This window comes from Clarias gariepinus, chromosome 7, assembly GCF_024256425.1.
Source record: "Clarias gariepinus isolate MV-2021 ecotype Netherlands chromosome 7, CGAR_prim_01v2, whole genome shotgun sequence".
NCBI lineage: Eukaryota > Metazoa > Chordata > Actinopteri > Siluriformes > Clariidae > Clarias > Clarias gariepinus.
Window position 1 is genome coordinate 20,477,679 of NC_071106.1, and position 17,452 is coordinate 20,495,130.

The 17,452-nt window shown below is 41.2% G+C and overlaps 1 protein-coding gene across 1 annotated transcript in view; it reads left to right on the forward strand.

Moving 5' to 3' along the window:
• Positions 1-17,452, forward strand: part of LOC128527483 (hydrocephalus-inducing protein-like) — a 224,907-nt gene that overhangs the window by 142,886 nt on the left and 64,569 nt on the right. The window contains exons 34-38 of the mRNA XM_053499884.1: positions 2,455-2,694; positions 6,218-6,347; positions 9,058-9,222; positions 10,381-10,551; positions 10,716-10,909. Coding sequence (XP_053355859.1) covers positions 2,455-2,694; positions 6,218-6,347; positions 9,058-9,222; positions 10,381-10,551; positions 10,716-10,909 — 900 coding nt within the window. The remainder of the gene's footprint in view (positions 1-2,454; positions 2,695-6,217; positions 6,348-9,057; positions 9,223-10,380; positions 10,552-10,715; positions 10,910-17,452) is intronic.

Genomic DNA, 17,452 nt, shown 5'->3' on the forward strand with positions numbered 1-17,452 from the left:
CAACGTGGGTTGTCCCTCTGATGAACTCATTCTTGATCCTATCCATATTTGTCACTCCCAAAGAGAACCTCAACATCTTCAGCTCTGCTACCTCCAACTCTGCCTCCTGTCTTTTCTTCAGTGCCACTGTCTCTAAGCCGTAGAGCATCGCTGGTCTCACCACTGTCCTGTACACCTTTCCTTTCATTCTCGCTGATACTCTTATCGCACAACACACCTGACACTTTTCTCCACCCATTTTAACCTGCCTGTACCCGCCTCTTCACCTCCTTTGAACACTCCGTTGCTCTGGACCGTTGTGAGCATTTATACTATACTATTTATACTATAAAGTATTTTCAGCACTCTCTGGTAAGTGTCTTTTGGGTTTATAACATTGGCAAATGAAACTGAGCAGACTATGGAGTGATATCCCGGACATTATTCAAAAGGAATTGCAAATTACATTTGTACGAACAAATTACATTTGCAATTGCATTTTCCATATATGGACGCATAAAGTGTGACATAATTCAAATGCAATTGCAAACTTTGCATTATCGTTTGCTTTGTCGCTTGCGAACGCACACTGACTGCCAAATTTCAAATGAAAAAGAAAAGTCCATTTGCATTTGCCATGTCTTACAAGTCATGAGCCTGTCATATTTAACACTAGAAGCGCCGCGCCAGTGTCACCTACTTTTAACGCGATTAATTTTTCTTCTCCTTTGTCCATCTAGGGGCTTCGTACTACAACAAAAAACAAAAGCTCTACTTAATTTTATAACGTTTTGAGAATATTCATTAGTTCGTTCATTCTATTTGAAACTTCTCGTGTGTTTAGTGTGACAGTGCTTTAGATGGAGCAGGAGCAGCGATTTAGTTCTGAACTCGCTTCCGTGAAATTATAGCTAAAACAATGTAATGACCTTAAGCTTTATTATTTATGATCAGTGTTTGTTGTCAAAGTATTTGTGGACATATATGTAACGACGCGACTCACGCGAGGGGCAGTGCCGCAGACTGTTACCACGCGCAGTTTTGAACGGGCAAAGGTGCAGACATTTATACACACGGTTGCCAGGCAAGGGCGCATCAGGCAATCAGCCTGAATGAGCCGCACTTGCCAGCGTGTTTATATGAAGGGTCGTGATACCGCGACACTTCGTGTGATTATTCGGTCGCACCGGTAAAAGGTGTCAGGGCCAAAGACAAAGCGCGCTAAAAAACAGACACAGGCAAAGCCCAAGCCTCTGTGTGTCTAAGACGCCGGCGAGAGAGAGAAAGAGAGAAAGTGAGAGAGAGCGACACGCATCAGTTTAGCGCGCTTTCAGGTTAAAGTGCACAAAGCACAAGCTCACACTCTCTCTTTCTATAAATCCTCGGTAAGGGCATAAGGGATCTTTATCTTTTTTTGTTTTAGTTTCCAGAATCTCGTCCGTTCTCACATAGACGGCGGAGCTCTGTTTATTTTGTGTTTTCACCTGAAATTTATAATAAATGAGGACTTTATAATAAATGAGGACTTTACCCAAAAGGACCTGTAATGGCGATCTACTCGTTTCGGTTCTCCTCCATTTCTATAGGGGATCGGCACAAGAGATTTGACGCGTAAAACCACAAACTTGTCTTGTAAAAGTTTACTTTTTCGTTTGTCAGGATACAACACAATCAAACTTTAGAACTATTTACACTTCTTCAAGCTTCAATTTAAATGTGGTTTCAAAGAACGGTCAAAAGACTGTCTAACACCAAGCCTTTTCCTTCTTCTTCAACGGACCCTACGTATACGTATTACGTATTACGTATGGGACTAAATGAACACCCTATGAAAAGTATGCTATACAAAAATAACAGAATATGTAAAATATATCAAATAACAATAACAGCCATTCTTAATACAAATAATACTGTAGAAAAATATTAGAAATCACTTGGTTCCTTATGGCTCTAACAGGACCGTTGCGAGTTATGAACATTATGATTTCATGGAAATAGACAAACTAGAGTTAAGCGGTAAAGTGCTCGCCCTATCATCCAATGATCGCTGGTTCGATCTCCAGGTGATGCTGTTACCTCTCACAGCGGGAGGTCTAGAGAGAGCTGATTGGCCGAGCTCTCTCAGAGGGGAGGGATAAGAGGTACTTTATATATATATATATATATACTGTATATATATTTAGACTTTTCATTCAATATATAGAGTTTTTATAGAGTTGTGTGATATGTGGATATGTAGGATATGTGGCTTCATGTGATTTATGGCACAACTTTATGCCTGTAAATCCTCCAAATATGCTTCTTTATTTAGGAAAAATCTATTTACAAAAGGCTTAACAAAATATATTTGTTTTCCCAGAGGGTTTAGTGAGTCCTAAACGCTATTTACTTTGTACAACAATGCTGTCGCACAAATATAGCATGTTTTAACCTCTACGCACTGTAGAAAAGTGACTTTTTTTTTTTTTTTTGCAGAGAATGTACAAAGAGAGGCTGATGATAGCAGTGGCCCAGAGCACCCACCAAATCCTACTTTCAGCCCATGGTCAGGGACTGGAGCCGCAGTTGAAGTTTTCTACCACAGAAATCGAGCTAGGGCCTGTGCTGCCATACAGCAGTGGAGAGGAGGTTGAGTTGCAGGTCTGCAACCCCTGCCCTTTCCCCACTGAGTTTTACTCCCTTGACTTTGACCAGCAGTACCTGGAAGAAGAGAGGGTGAATGTTTTTTTTAATTGTGCATGTTTACTGTGTGATATTTCTCATTAGTTGACAGTCATTATTTTAAATTATGATGAATAAACCATTATAGAATCCTAACTGTTTGTCTATCTGTTGTTAGCCGCATCTGCCTGGGGGCAAAATATAAATAAAAAAAAAGTGTTTATAACCATTTTTTTTTTTAAACCACATACCATCAAGTTTAATACCTTACCAAATCTAAATAATACTTCTGCAGTTACAAACAATTTAGAGGGATAATTGGAGTACATACTGTAAGTGAAGCTGGCTTGTTACTAGGATTTTAACATGTCACACCTTACGCCAGTGACGGGGGTGCACCAAGAGACAGCCTTTGCGATCCTGCCAACAAAGAGAAAAAGGCTGCTCCGCTTGACATTAAGACCCTTTTCCCCAGCCAGGCTCGCCGCTGGGGTAACCGGAGGAGAATCAGCCAATGTTGGGTGCCATCACTTTTGGATTCCATCTGTGTCCGCACCCAAGAAGATTTAGGCACAGCCAGTTGGCTGAGACAGCGAGGGAAGCTGCATTAAGGACCTTGCACGAGCCACTGCCCACACATGTCTACTCTGTCTGCCACCATTACTGGCAAACTGAGTGCTCACACATGTTCCCACAGGAGCTGCCTGTAATAATATATAAGTAGTCCCAGACTTACGAACATTTGAGATTCCACAGATACAAACAGATCAGGCTTCTACTTATGGTTCAATCACGGTAGTAGCTCACGTGTATTGTACCAAAAGTAGACACTGCAGTGCACCAAATACCAACATTTACAATTATATACAGTGGTGTGAAAAACTATTTGCCCCCTTCCTGATTTCTTATTCTTTTGCATGTTTGTCACACTTAAATGTTTCTGATCATCAAACACATTTAACTATTAGTCAAAGATAACACAAGTAAACACAAAATGCAGTTTTTAAATGATGGTTTTTATTATTTAGGGAGAAAAAAAATCCAAACTTACATGGCCCTGTGTGAAAAAGTAATTGCCCCCTGAACCTAATAACTGATTGGGCCACCCTTAGCAGCAATAACTGCAATCAAGTGTTTGCGATAACTTGCAACGAGTCTTTTACAGCGCTCTGGAGGAATTTTGGCCCACTCATCTTTGCAGAATTGTTGTAATTCAGCTTTATTTGAGAGTTTTCTAGCATGAACCGCCTTTTTAAGGTCATGCCACAACATCTCAATAGGATTCAGGTCAGGACTTTGACTGGGCCACTCCAAAGTCTTCATTTTGTTTTTCTTCAGCCATTCAGAGGTGGATTTGCTGGTGTGTTTTGGGTCATTGTCCTGCTGCAGCACCCAAGATCGCTTCAGCTTGAGTTGACGAACAGATGGCCGGACATTCTCCTTCAGGATTTTTTGATAGACAGTAGAATTCATGGTTCCATCTATCACAGCAAGCCATCCAGGTCCTGAAGCAGCAAAACAACCACAGACCATCACACTACCACCACCATATTTTACTGTTGGTATGATGTTCTTTTTCTGAAATGCTGTGTTACTTTTACGCCAGATGTAACGGGACACGCACCTTCCAAAAAGTTCAACTTTTGTCTCGTCGGTCCACAAGGTATTTTCCCAAAAGTCTTGGCAATCATTGAGATGTTTTTTAGCAAAATTGAGACGAGCCTTGATGTTCTTTTTGCTTAAGTGGTTTGCGCCTTGGAAATCTGCCATGCAGGCCGTTTTTGCCCAGTCTCTTTCTTTTGGTGGAGTCGTTAACACTGACCTTAATTGAGGCAAGTGAGGCCTGCAGTTCTTTAGTTGTTGTCCTGGGGTCTTTTGTGGCCTCTCGGATGAGTTGTCTCTGCGCTCTTGGGGTAATTTTGGTCGGCTGGCCACTCCTGGGAAGGTTCACCACTGTTCCATGTTTTTGCCATTTGTGGATGATGGCTCTCACTGTGGTTCGCTGGAGTCCCAAGGCTTTGGAAATGGCTTTATAACCTTTACCAGCCTGATAGATCTCAATTACTTTTGTTCTCATTTTTTTCTGAATTTCTTTGGATCTTGGCATAATGTCTAGCTTTTGAGGTGCTTTTGGTCTACTTCTCTGTGTCAGGTAGCTCCTATTTAAGTGATTTTTTGATTGAAACAGGTGTGGCAGTAATCAGGCCTGGGGGTGACTACAGAAATTGAACTTTTAACTGTGATAAACCACAGTTAAGTTATTTTTTAACAAGGGGGGGCAATTACTTTTTCACACAGGGCCATGTAGATTTGGAGTTTTTTTTCTCCCTTAATAACATAATCTTCATTTAAAAACTGCATTTTGTGTTCAATTATGTTATCTTTGACTAATAGTTAACGGTTTTTGATGAGCAGAAACATTTAAGTGTGACAAACATGCAAAAGAATAAGAAATCAGGAAGGGGGCAAATAGTTTTTCACACCACTGTACAATATTTTCAGTGTGTAAGTAAATGTATAAAATGTTCAAAGTCCGGATATATATTGTTTGTGTGTTCGTGAGAAATGAGTTGGCCTAACTGGTTGTAATGAGTTAGTCCAGAAGCACGATGATATAAAATGTCAGCTGTAAAGCTGTCCTGATAGTGAATAATCCTAATTTCGGAAAACTCTCAACAAAACAGAATTTATAGGCCAATACAGTGGAAAACCCATTAACCGGCACAATAACGGTTTTTAGACACATGACGACAGTGTGGGGAAAGGGGACAGATTTAGTCAAGTGGATTGGTATACTTTTTTTTCAGATTTTCTCCCTAATTTATTTGTAACTAATTCCCACTCGTCATTGACTTTGTCGGACTTATGAACAAATTGGACTCACGAACGTGCGCCCAGAACGAAACAGGGAATATCTGTAATGAATACACAGTTATTGGATATACAGTAATGGATATAATTGAGTTAGCTAATTTTGTTTAGTTATCAGAAGAGTTAATGGCATCTGGTCTGGCAGCACCAAACCTTTTGAATCTTAGCAAACACATCACCATGTTAATTTATTTGAACCAGTTAGCTATCTTTAGACATTTCAGTGTTTACAACAGTTAATTCTGACCAAGTAATCTGATTGGATGAGCTGAATTCCACAGTTGCTGATACTGTAATAGGTGGTAACAACACTGAGTTATTTATATGTATCACTCTGTGTTCCAGGTGTTCTAATAATTATTAATTAATCTAACACTCACCATCGTGGGTGAATAGTGCAGAGCAGCTGCCTGCCATAACCTATTCAAAACAAGTTACAGAATTATTTTCAGCAAGAAAATACATCTGGTATTTATGTCTACGAAGATAACTAGCTCCTAAAACAAGGCTGAATTCCAATTTCCGCTCTAACCCCTGATCAAGTTCACTACTTGGTGTGTGGAACAAAGGATTATACACCATAGTGCAGTAGGTTTCTGTTCAACACTATTTGGGTTATTATGGCGATCACAGTTATGCTGATATTCATGCAAATCAGCATTCCCTTTTGTGTAATATTGTTTAATTAATACATCTGTCTTTCCAGATCCTGCAGATGATAAAAGGATATGATGCGCATAATATATTGCTGCTGCCCCCTCGAGCCCCTGGTGAGCCTCTGCCTGTTGAACTCTTGGAATCCTACCATGAGCACAGATCCTGGAATTCTGAAACAGGTAATATTTTCTCTCTTGCTTTCAATAAAGGATAGTTTAAAAAAAAACGAAGAAATAATAATAATGTTTAAGAACAGTTAGCATTGCCTTGTTTGCAGAGGTTTAGCGCACAATACTGATCATGCTTTGGTGTATTTATCTAAGTACTATGCAATAGAGTTGTCAGGCTATGTTTGCACCAAAATATGCACAGATTATTACAGACAATTACAGTAAACAAAAATACACCAAGAAATCTAAAATGTAGTTTTTATTCAGAGAGATTACTCTAATCAAAATACACTTAACATTTACAAACATTTTTAAAAGAAATTGGTTGGTCTGTTGTTGATTGGAGCTGTTCTTATTAGGGCCCGGTCAAGCCGGGCAAACTGATAGGACCCAGAAGCAGACACACACCAATAAAATGAAATTTGCTTCCTTTAATGACAAATTCCCAGACCGTCTGGGAGCTGATTGTGAGCAATGTTTTGTTTAAAGCAATGAAACACAGTAAACTCAAAGTTAATAAGATACAGTGGGCATCTGAGATCATGATATTAAGTCCAAGCAAGCGCAAATTAATAATAAAGACTTAAACTTCACAAGGATCAGCGACCAAGCGTCAGATGGACTATTGTGAAAATGAAGTCTTAATATCCATCTAAAGTAAAAGTCAAAAACATTGCATGCTGGGGGTGTAACAACTGGGTGTAATACACATAGACACAGTTCATGAAGAGTGCTTGTCGGTAGATCCAGCTCACTAAAGAGCCTTGTAATTTATAGGACCACGAAAGATCTAAGGTTAATATATCTAGAGCAGAGCAGCACATTTAATCGAACAAAGTGGAAGTTTGGAAGTGGAAAAGTGGAAAATCAAAAGTTCATAAATCAAGTTCACTAGTTCTCTAGAGTCTTGTAATCCACAGAAATGTAAATGATCAAAGATGAATAAATATAGAGCATACATACTGTATGTAATCCAACATGCTCACTGGGTAAGGTGGAATTAGGTAGGTAGGAGCTGAATGAATGTAATGCAGATGCAGAGAATTTAAAAACGGGTGGAATGTGTAGGGGTTTTCACCAAACCTGTGTGATAGAATCTTAAGGCAAGGCATTTTTGGGCTAGACTATAACAGTACCCACTTCTATGGGCCCTACTGGACATCATGGCTGGTGCATCCAAGCGCTGTCGATGAAAGTCCGAGATAAAGGTCGGATCTACAATGAACCTGGCAGGTACCCAGAAACTCTCTTCTGGACCATAGCATAGCAGGGTAGAGGTGAAAGAGAAAAAGGAGCTGGGGTGATAATTGGAGAAAAAAAGGAGTGTAGTTTGTTATTGTTGGGTGAACTTTGTAACAACCTGATGAATGATACAGTCTCGATGGAATTCCCATTCTTTGACCTTGATATATGATTTGTCCTCTAGAAACCTCTGTAAGACCTGTTCCACATGCGGCTTAGGCTCCTCTAGAGATTTAGAAAAAATTTATCTATTTTCTTAATAGACGAAGACAAAGATATAAAAAATGTTTCCCAGGACATCATTTACAGTATCAAGGCTTGAAAGACAGCGGGAGCGTTGGTCATCCTGAATGGGACCACAAGGTTATAGTGGCCTGTGGGAGTGTTGAATATGGTCTAAATATGATTGAAAATGGTTCATGGAGGGGTAGATGGTCTTGTTTCCACATAAAGTTGAGCTTGTTCCTACCATCCAAATCAGATGCGTGAGTCAATACAATCTGCTAGGTCTATGAGATCCTGGAGTTCATGGGGGATTCATGAAAGACTAAATCAATCTTTACTACATTCGAAATGATGTATTAAATAAGGCACAATCGGCTAATACACAAGAGGCTGCTAGCATGCTAGCATGCAGAATTTTATAGCGTAGTCATAGGCAAAACATGTACCATGGTGAAGTCTCTGCATCTGCAGAGCTGCCTTCCTGCCTGATAATACAATAATAATAATTTTCAAAAAACACTAGCGGAAATGTGGAAAGATTGATACCAAACCTGTGTGACAGAAACGTTTTATGCATGGTATTTTTGGGCTAGACCTTGACAGTTATATTCTGTAAAAACATTATAATTGCGTGGTTTCTGTTTTTGTAAAACTAATCAACATTGATTTTCACTTTGTTGTACTCATTCCACCTTGATGTACTGATTCGACTTTGGTTGCCATGTACAACTGTCTTTTTGTATAACAAGTTTTGACTCATGCTGACCAAGGCTCTCAGATTTATAAAAAAAAAGGTTTATAATTGTTCTTTACTTCAAGAAACTTTCAAGGTTGTTCCAAACCTGTGCAACATTCACACACCCTCTGTGCTTTAGCATTCAACACTGACTCTCACAAAGATGTTGAGTCTCCTGGAGCCAGGGAGAAGGAAAAGTATGCAGGGCAGAAGGAAAACTTGTCCAATGCTTCGGTTGAAGAATGCCCTCTAGACAGGGGTAAGGCAGATACTATCTAAATATCACACATTCATGGGTGCGGGTATGCTTGAAAGTGCACAGTGTTAATGCTTGAAAGTGCACAGTGTTAATGAAATAATCTCCTTAAATATTGATTGTGCATGACTTAATGCTCAATATGCTGCAGTATTTATTATTATTATTATTATTATTATTATTATTAATGAGTTTATTATCATGTACAGTACATTGGTCAAATGACAGTCAAAAATGAGGAAGCTTTGTTTTCCTTGCAGATGTGATCAAAGACAACATCTTGACGAACAGGAAAGGGGATCTGGAGGTGAACCCAGTTTCTAGTGCTTTTGCTCTTTACAGTGGTATAGATTTGCCCTCAGCCAGCCAAACTGCTTACAAGTGCAAAGGCATAGCCATTGTAGTTCATGGTGCTCCACTCTCAGGTAGGCTGCTGATCTCTGAATGTCTGGGTTAAATAATAAAAGACACTTTCAAACCACATTATGTGTTGTATTAAAAAATACTATTTATCAATCCGGTTACTACTCTAACTTAAGAGGAAACAACATACAGTTAAACCTTGGATTGCGAGCGTAAATTATTCTGGAGGCGTGCTTGTACTGTACAGTACATCAAAGCGAATTTTTTTTCCATAATAAATAATGGAAACTCCAATGATTCTTTTACAGGCCAAAAAGATTTATTTAAAAATAATTAATTCAAAATATAAAATGAAAATGAAACAAATTAACCTGCACTTTACCTTTCAAAAGAATCATAACTGGTGTTGGGAGGAGGAGGGGGCTTTTGCACCCACACACACACACACACACACACACACAAACGGAATCAATCCTTTCTAACAGAGTCTGTCTGGAACCTCCCCTTTTGGGGATTTCGCTTAAATGTGACATTGCATTGTCGTTAAATAGATTTATCTCCTGAACTGCTATAGCCTTTTTATGTTTTTTTTTCACAGTTACGAAAGAACAGTCACTACACTTGGACACACAAAAAAAGCGTCATGCACATGCACATACACATGGTCACAATGTTATAGTAAACAGTACACTCACGCAACTACAGTATACGAGTGACGCTACGCACTGCAGCTGAGCAAAAAAAAAAGGGAGATAAGACCCACAATCCTGCAGCGTGAGGGAGAGGAAAACCACTCAGTTTTGATCACGTGATCCTCGGCAGACAAAGCGTGTACGTACTATAAAATTTATTTAGAATTTTCACTCGACTTAAGAACACTCGCAGACCAAGTTACTTGCAATCCAAGGTTTCACTGTACTTAATTTAAATTATCATTTAGGACAACACAGATAGCATTCCTAATAATACCCAATAAGATATATACTGTGTAGAAATATGGAATTAAGCTATGCGATATGGTTGTTTAAAGGTATTTGTACTTCACTAAAATTTAACTCTTTATTAATAAATAAATAAAAATAATAAAAACTATTTTTTAAATAAAGAATTTTTTTTTTTAATTCATGCCTGCATGGCCATAAACTGTATCCATAATTTCCATGGTCCTTGGTTTAACCTTTGATACTTGTAACATGATTCTGTGCATGATGTCTGTGCAGGTAAGACAGCTTTGGCAGTGAACTTGGCAAGGTACTATGGAGTTGCATGTTTGAACATAGACTCAGTGGTCCAAGAGGCTTTGTCGTCTGAAACTTTCCCTGCAAGCCAGCAGGTCAAAGACCTCTTTCGAGCTGCGATGGAATCTGTGCCAGAAACAGCAAATAATATTGGTAAATATACAGGTTCCTGGTACTTTTTTTTTTTTTTTTTTTTTACAGTTTTCCAACTTTTATATGAAAATGTATTACATAAGAACTGAAAGTTTTTTTTTAAATAAATATATTATGTTTCTTATGTTTTAAGTATATTTGTATGTGTGTCTGATTGTTTTTAGCCCCATCTGCATTGGATGTGATGACTGATGATCAGACTGTAGGCATTCTCAGTGTTGAGGCATTAGCCAATCACACTGCTGAGAGTGTTCAGGAGACTGACTCCAAAGCCCCCAATAGAACTATTTCAACAATTGATAAAACCAGCACCATGGGAGCCAAGAAAAATAATGGGTCCAATCCCACTGCTTCAGTGGTATTCTTTTTTAAATAGTTAACCACAGTGCATAATACACACAACTACAGTAATGTGTAAAAGATAGTGCCCCTACTTTTAATTATTTGTGTTTTGTGTAAAAACATAAAAATTTTGATTGTTGTGTGGATACTTGGTATTAGAAAAATACAACCTCAGATGAAAAACAATGTGTAATTTATTTTTTTTTTTTGCTGTGCCATTATTCATTTCATAAAAATTAAATAAAAAACAAAAAACATGTGGACAATAATAGGTATACCCTTACTGCTTACACATGATTTAGAAGGGAACATTGTAGCAAGATGCTGCTAATCATCAGCCCTTGATTAACTGATCATCAGCAGGTAAGCAGACCTGTTTAAGTTTTGGCAGTTTGCCAAGGTTAGACCATGCAATGAAAAAAATTATCCACATCTCAGGACAAAGCTACTTCTGTCTAAACAGAACATGGAAGCACGACTGAGGTTTGCAAAACTGAATAAAAAAAAAAAAAACACAAAACATGTTTCCTATAGAAAAATTTAACCGAAGTGGAGTTGTTTTACCTTAATGACCAGCATCGTTTTTGGTGAAAACCAAACAGCATTTTAGCAAAAACAACCCACTGTCAAGCATGGCAGATGTAAGGCCATCTGTGCCACTGTTAAAGCTTTGTCTAAATTGGGTCATACAACAATCCAAAGCACACAGGTAAATCTACATCAGAATGGCTGTAAAAAAAAAAATTAAAAAAAAAAACTTAAAAATCAAGGTTTTGTAATGGCCAAGTTTAAGTCCTTAACCTCCTGAAATGCTGTGGCAGGACTTTAAGAGAGCTGTGCATAAGTGAATGCCCAAAAGCCTTAATGAACTTAAGCAGTGTTGTGAAGAAGAATGGCCTAAAATTATTCCACAATGATGTGAGGGACTGATAAACTCGAAAAAGAAATTATCACTTCAAGTTATTGCAATGAATCATGGGAGTAGTTAGTATCCTCATTTCTGGCTTCATTTTTGTTAAATAAATAAATAATGGCATGGTTAAAAAGTTATACATTGTTGTTCATCAGAAGTTGTATTTGCATAATACTAAGACTTGCTATAATCAGGTAATTTTTTAACACATGCAGGCACTAACGTTTACGCACGACTGTATATAAACCATCACTGATTTGATCTGCTGCACTAAACTAAATGCTAATTGAAAAATTACAGTGAGTTAAAGACCTGGGGGAAGGAGAATCTTAAATTATTTATTTGTGTTTGCCAATAGAAACTTACTAATAGTAATATACTTATAGACTATATATAATATACTAATATAACCAATTACTGTAAATACAATCCTAGATTTCTTTTTGTGTCACGTTTCTTTCCTTTCATGCTGTTTCAGGCAAATTAATAACTTGCAGCTGTAAATCAGTGAAACAGGAGCAATTTAAATATCTCAACACAACTAATATAACAAGTAGTTTCTCCAAACTCAACATGAAATGAAATTTTTAATGACTACTACACTATCAAAATTATTCAACCTCTTGATGAGAAACATCTTCAGTACTTGATAGAATTTTTTTCATTGGATTTAAGTCAGGTGACTGTAATGACCACTCTAGCCCCCCCAGCACTTTATGTGAAACCAAGCCTTCGTGGACAGCCCCAGAGTATCACCAAGCCATCACCATGCTTCACTGTAGGCAGGGTGCACTTTTCTGCATATGCTTCATTCTTTTTCCTCCAAACATACTGCTGATTCATAGGCCCAAAAAGTTGGTTTCATCACTTCCCAAACTTCAGTATCTTAAAAAAAATTTTTTTTTTTACCATATTGCGTTGACTTTTCTTGTGTTTGACGACCAGTAGCAGGGTACCATCAGTACCAGGATCACCATCAGTGTCCCTCAGTATGCGTCTTATAGTGCAAAGTAAATCTTCAGTGCCTGTTACCACAAAATGTTTCTAAAGGTCCTTTCCAGTCAATCGTCAACACTTCTTCTTTCTCAGGAATCTGGCAGCAGCAGGTGTATATGTATTTCTGCCACATCCAGGGAGGGTAGCCACTATTCCTATAACTTTGAATTTGCAAAATATGCTTTCTATTGTTTTTTTTTTTTTTTTTTAACATTTAGTACCTTTTCTATAGTATGTCCTTGTCCTTGTTTGTGCAAAGCAATAATACCTTCTCTTAACTTTATGGACAACTTTTTTGACTTTAGGCATTTCTGTTGTGCAAATAAACATCTCCTGTCACGAACCGCCAAGCCACAGCACTGCCATAATGTCTGAAGCACTCCTGTTCCACGTTCCCAATCACTCCTTACATCTCACTGCCTCACCTTCCGCTCGCCACACACCTGTGCGGCATCTGTAATCATCCCCTTACCTATTTAAACCACACACTGACACCACCTCATTGCCAGATTATTGTGTGCCTTCCATAGCCCAATTCTCCGGCGTTTGTTCCATGCCTTGACTCTTCGCTACCGACCACGCTTCGTTTTTCTTTTTGTCTCACGTATTGGACTTCCACGCTCACGGACTTTGTTACCGACCATTGGGATTGTTTCAACGACTACGAACTTGGATCACGGACTTTTCTCTCGTCTTTTTGACTCTGAACTCTGCTCTCCCTCGACCACGAGTAAGCTCAACAAAACCGACCACCAATCTGCGCGATTTCGTCATTCTCTCACCGGCTCTCCACATCTTTGCATCCCGGCACAAGTCACGTTACAAACAAAGTCTTTTGCACCGGCTCTTTGCACTTCCGCATTCCTGCGCGGGACACACAGGGCGCTCTCGCCGGCTCACGGCACTTCCGCATTCCTCCCAGGCTCACGGCACTTCGGCATTCCTCCCAGGCTCACGTCACACACAGAGCTCTCACTCTGGCTTCCGCATTCCCGCGCCTCTCGCTCTCTCTGCACACGCAGCTTCCCGACACAGAGGAGCGAGCGCCCCAGCTACAATCACAGTCGTCAAGAAACCTCGCTGCCAGCCAGTTTCCAATCTCACGTCCGGCGGTTTATAACATAATAAATTCATAGGAGTTGCGCCACTGCACTTGGAACCATCTCGTCCTGCATTCCTAACAGTATAATCTGGCCATATATGGATCCAGCAGTGGCAGTTCACCTGAGGGGGGCACTGGAGAGCCAGGGAGTCCTCCTAGGCAATCACCAACAAGAGATCAGGCAGATCACCTACACCCTTCAAACCATCACAGGAACCTTAGCGTCACTTACCACTCTGCTACAGCAAACACAAGCACCCCCAGCACCTATTCCTCAGTCTTCTTTTCCTTCACATGCCACTGGTCATGAACCACGCCTACCTGCCTCACCCACTTATGATGGTCATACCATACCTAACTGCCATCTCTCCTCTTCTTCTCTTTCCCCCCCTCTTTCTTTTTCCTCTCTCCTCCTGTCCCCCCCTTTCACTCTTTCTCTCTCTCTCTGTCGAGCTACACATGTCGTTCCTGAGCTGCCAGTGATCCAGACTCCCTCTGCCCTCCGGACCTGTCTGACCCATCCTGGTGCCCCGCTTCTGGCTGAAGATCTCGTCACATGGATGCCCCGTGTGTCTCTCTGGGATGCGTCTGGTGTCTGGGAATGATTCTCTCTACCTAGAAAATGGTTCTGGCCTTGACTGGTGTTGGCAACTGTTTCTCTGGGGACTTGACAGTTCGATAGTTCATGACTGGAACTTCTTACAAGTCTACCTGGGTCTTCAATAACTACCTGGACTCCATATTAACATCAATTAACATCAGCTATTATAGCTGAACTGCCTCCCACCCTACACACTGTATAAATGCAGATCATTTACTGCTTTTTGTTTCACCCAAATGAGGATGGGTTCCCTGTTGAGTCTGGTTCCTCTCAAGGTTTCTTCCTCTTACCATCTCAGGAAGTTTTTCCTTGCCACTGTCGCCCTCGGCTTGCTCACCAGGGACAAACTGACCATTTTGATTCATACAAATTCACATTTCATACAAACCTAAATAATTCTTTTGACTATGTAAAGCTGCTTTGCGGCAATGAAAATTGCTAAAAGCGCTATACAAATAAAATTGAATTGAATTGAATTGAATGGTGACCCTTCTACCTGTCGCTCTTTCCTGTCACAGTGTTCCCTCGTTCTTGAACTGCAGGCCGCTTCATTCCCCAATGAACGATCCAAGGTGGCTTATATAATCACGCTCCTCTCAGGGAAAGCAAGGGAGTGGGGAACAGCATTATGGGATGCCCAGGTCCCTTGCTGCTTTACTTACAAGACATTTACTGATGAGATGAGGAGGGTTTTCGACCGTTCGTTCTCAGGACACCAGGCGGCAGGACAGATACGTCTATTACGTCAGGGATCAAGCTCTGTTTCCAACTACGCTATTGATTTTCGGACGCTGGCGCCCTCCTGTGGCTGGGATGAAAGGGCCCTTTTTGATTGTTTTCTCAATGGACTACATAACCCTCACATAGATTGGCAGAAACAAAGCATCCTGGGCTGGAGTCCCACCTGCCTCACGTCATGTTTGCGCTCTGCTACCACGGGGCGAATCTCTCCCACCTTCCAAGAGGAGATCCCTGACCTGAACAAAGTACCCACTGAATATCATGATCTCCGACAGGTCTTTAGCAAATCACAAACTGTCTCTCTACCCCCTCACCGCCCCTATGATTGTGCTATTAACCTTCTCCCTGGCACTTCCCCTCCTAAGGGCCGATTATATTCTCTCTCTCGTCCAGAGAGAGAAGCTATGGAGCAATATATTAGCGAGTCACTCGCAGCAGGCATAATTCGCTCCTCGTCCTCACCTGCAGGGGCAGGATTCTTTTTTGTGGAGAAAAGAGACAAGTCCCTCAGGCCCTGCATCGATTACAGGGGATTAAACGAGATCACGGTCAAGAATCGCTACCCCATTCCACTAATGTCGTCTGCCTTTGAACTGCTCCAGGATGCCCGCATGTTTACCAAGCTTGACCTAAGGAACGCCTACCATCTGGTTCGAATAAGGGAGGGCGATGAATGGAAGACCGCCTTCAATACCCCTACTGGCCATTATGAATACCTGGTCGTCCTGTTTGGCCTAACCAATGCCCCAGCAGTTTTCCAGGCACTCATCAATGACGTCCTGAGAGACTTCCTCAACGTCTTCGTGTTCGCTTACCTCGACGACATTTTAATCTTTTCACGTTCGGAAGAGGAACACAAGCTCCACGTCCGTCAAGTTCTGCAACGTCTGCTAGAAAACAAGCTATATATCAAGGCAGAAAAGTGTGAATTCCACTGCACCTCCACCTCTTTTCTTGGCTTTTTTATCTCACCATCTGGCATCCAGATGGACCCCACCAAGGTTAAGGCGGTAACTGACTGGCCACTACCATCTTCCAGACGTGATCTTCAGCGCTTCCTGGGATTTGCCAATTTTTATCGCCGCTTTATTAAAAATTACAGTATGGTGGCATCCCCACTCACCTCACTCACGTCGACGAAGACCCCGTTTCACTGGAACCCCCTGGCAGGAACACCCTTTTCTTGTATGGACGGACCATAAAAACCTCGAGTATTTAAAGTCAGCCAAGAGACTTAATTCTCGTCAGGCGCGGTGGTCACTTTTCTTCTCTCGCTTTCGTTTCACACTATCATATCGGCCAGGCTCTAAGAACAATAAACCCGACGCCCTCTCTCGGCAATTCTCTACTTCCCAGCACACTCCCACTGCTGAAACCATCCTTCCCCCTCCATGTCTTGTGGCTACTATGCGGCTGGAAGTAGAAAACCTGGTCCAGCGGACCCTCGACCAGCACCCAGGCCCAAGTAATGTTCCCCCCAGGATGCTTTTTGTCCCTGCATCAGTGAGACCTCAAGTACTTGACTGGGCCCACAGCTCTAGGTTGGCTTGTCACCCTGGGGTGACACGCACACTTTCACTCCTACAACAACGGTTCTGGTGGTCTACTATGAAAGAAGATGTCAAGGAGTTTGTAGCTGCCTGTGACATCTGTTCTAGAAACAAGACAACCCCCCCCCCCCCCCCCCCGAGGGCCTCCTAAGACCCATTCCCCATCGGCCCTGGTCTCACATCTCTATTGATTTTGTCACTGGACTGCCACCATCCGACAATAACACATGCATCTTGACCATTGTAGACCGGTTTTCCAAATCAGCCCATTTCATTCCGTTACCCAAGCTTTTGTCCGCCAAGGAAACAGCCGAACTTCTGGTTGACCATGTTTTTCGTCTCCATGGACTTCCGCTGGACATCGTTTCTGACAGAGGGCCTCAATTCTCAGCTCGTTTCTGGAAGGCATTTTGTGGCCTTATTGGCGCCACCCCCAGCCTCTCATCTGGTTTTCACCCCCAGACCAATGGACAAACCGAACGCATGAACCAGGAACTGGAAAAGACATTAAGGTGCATGGCCTCTCGGGACACAGCTTCCTGGAGGCGCTTCCTACCCTGGGTGGAATACGCACACAACTCGCTCCCCACATCTGCCACAGGGTTGTCCCCGTTCCACTGCTGCCTTGGGTATCAGCCACCGTTATTTCCCTCCCA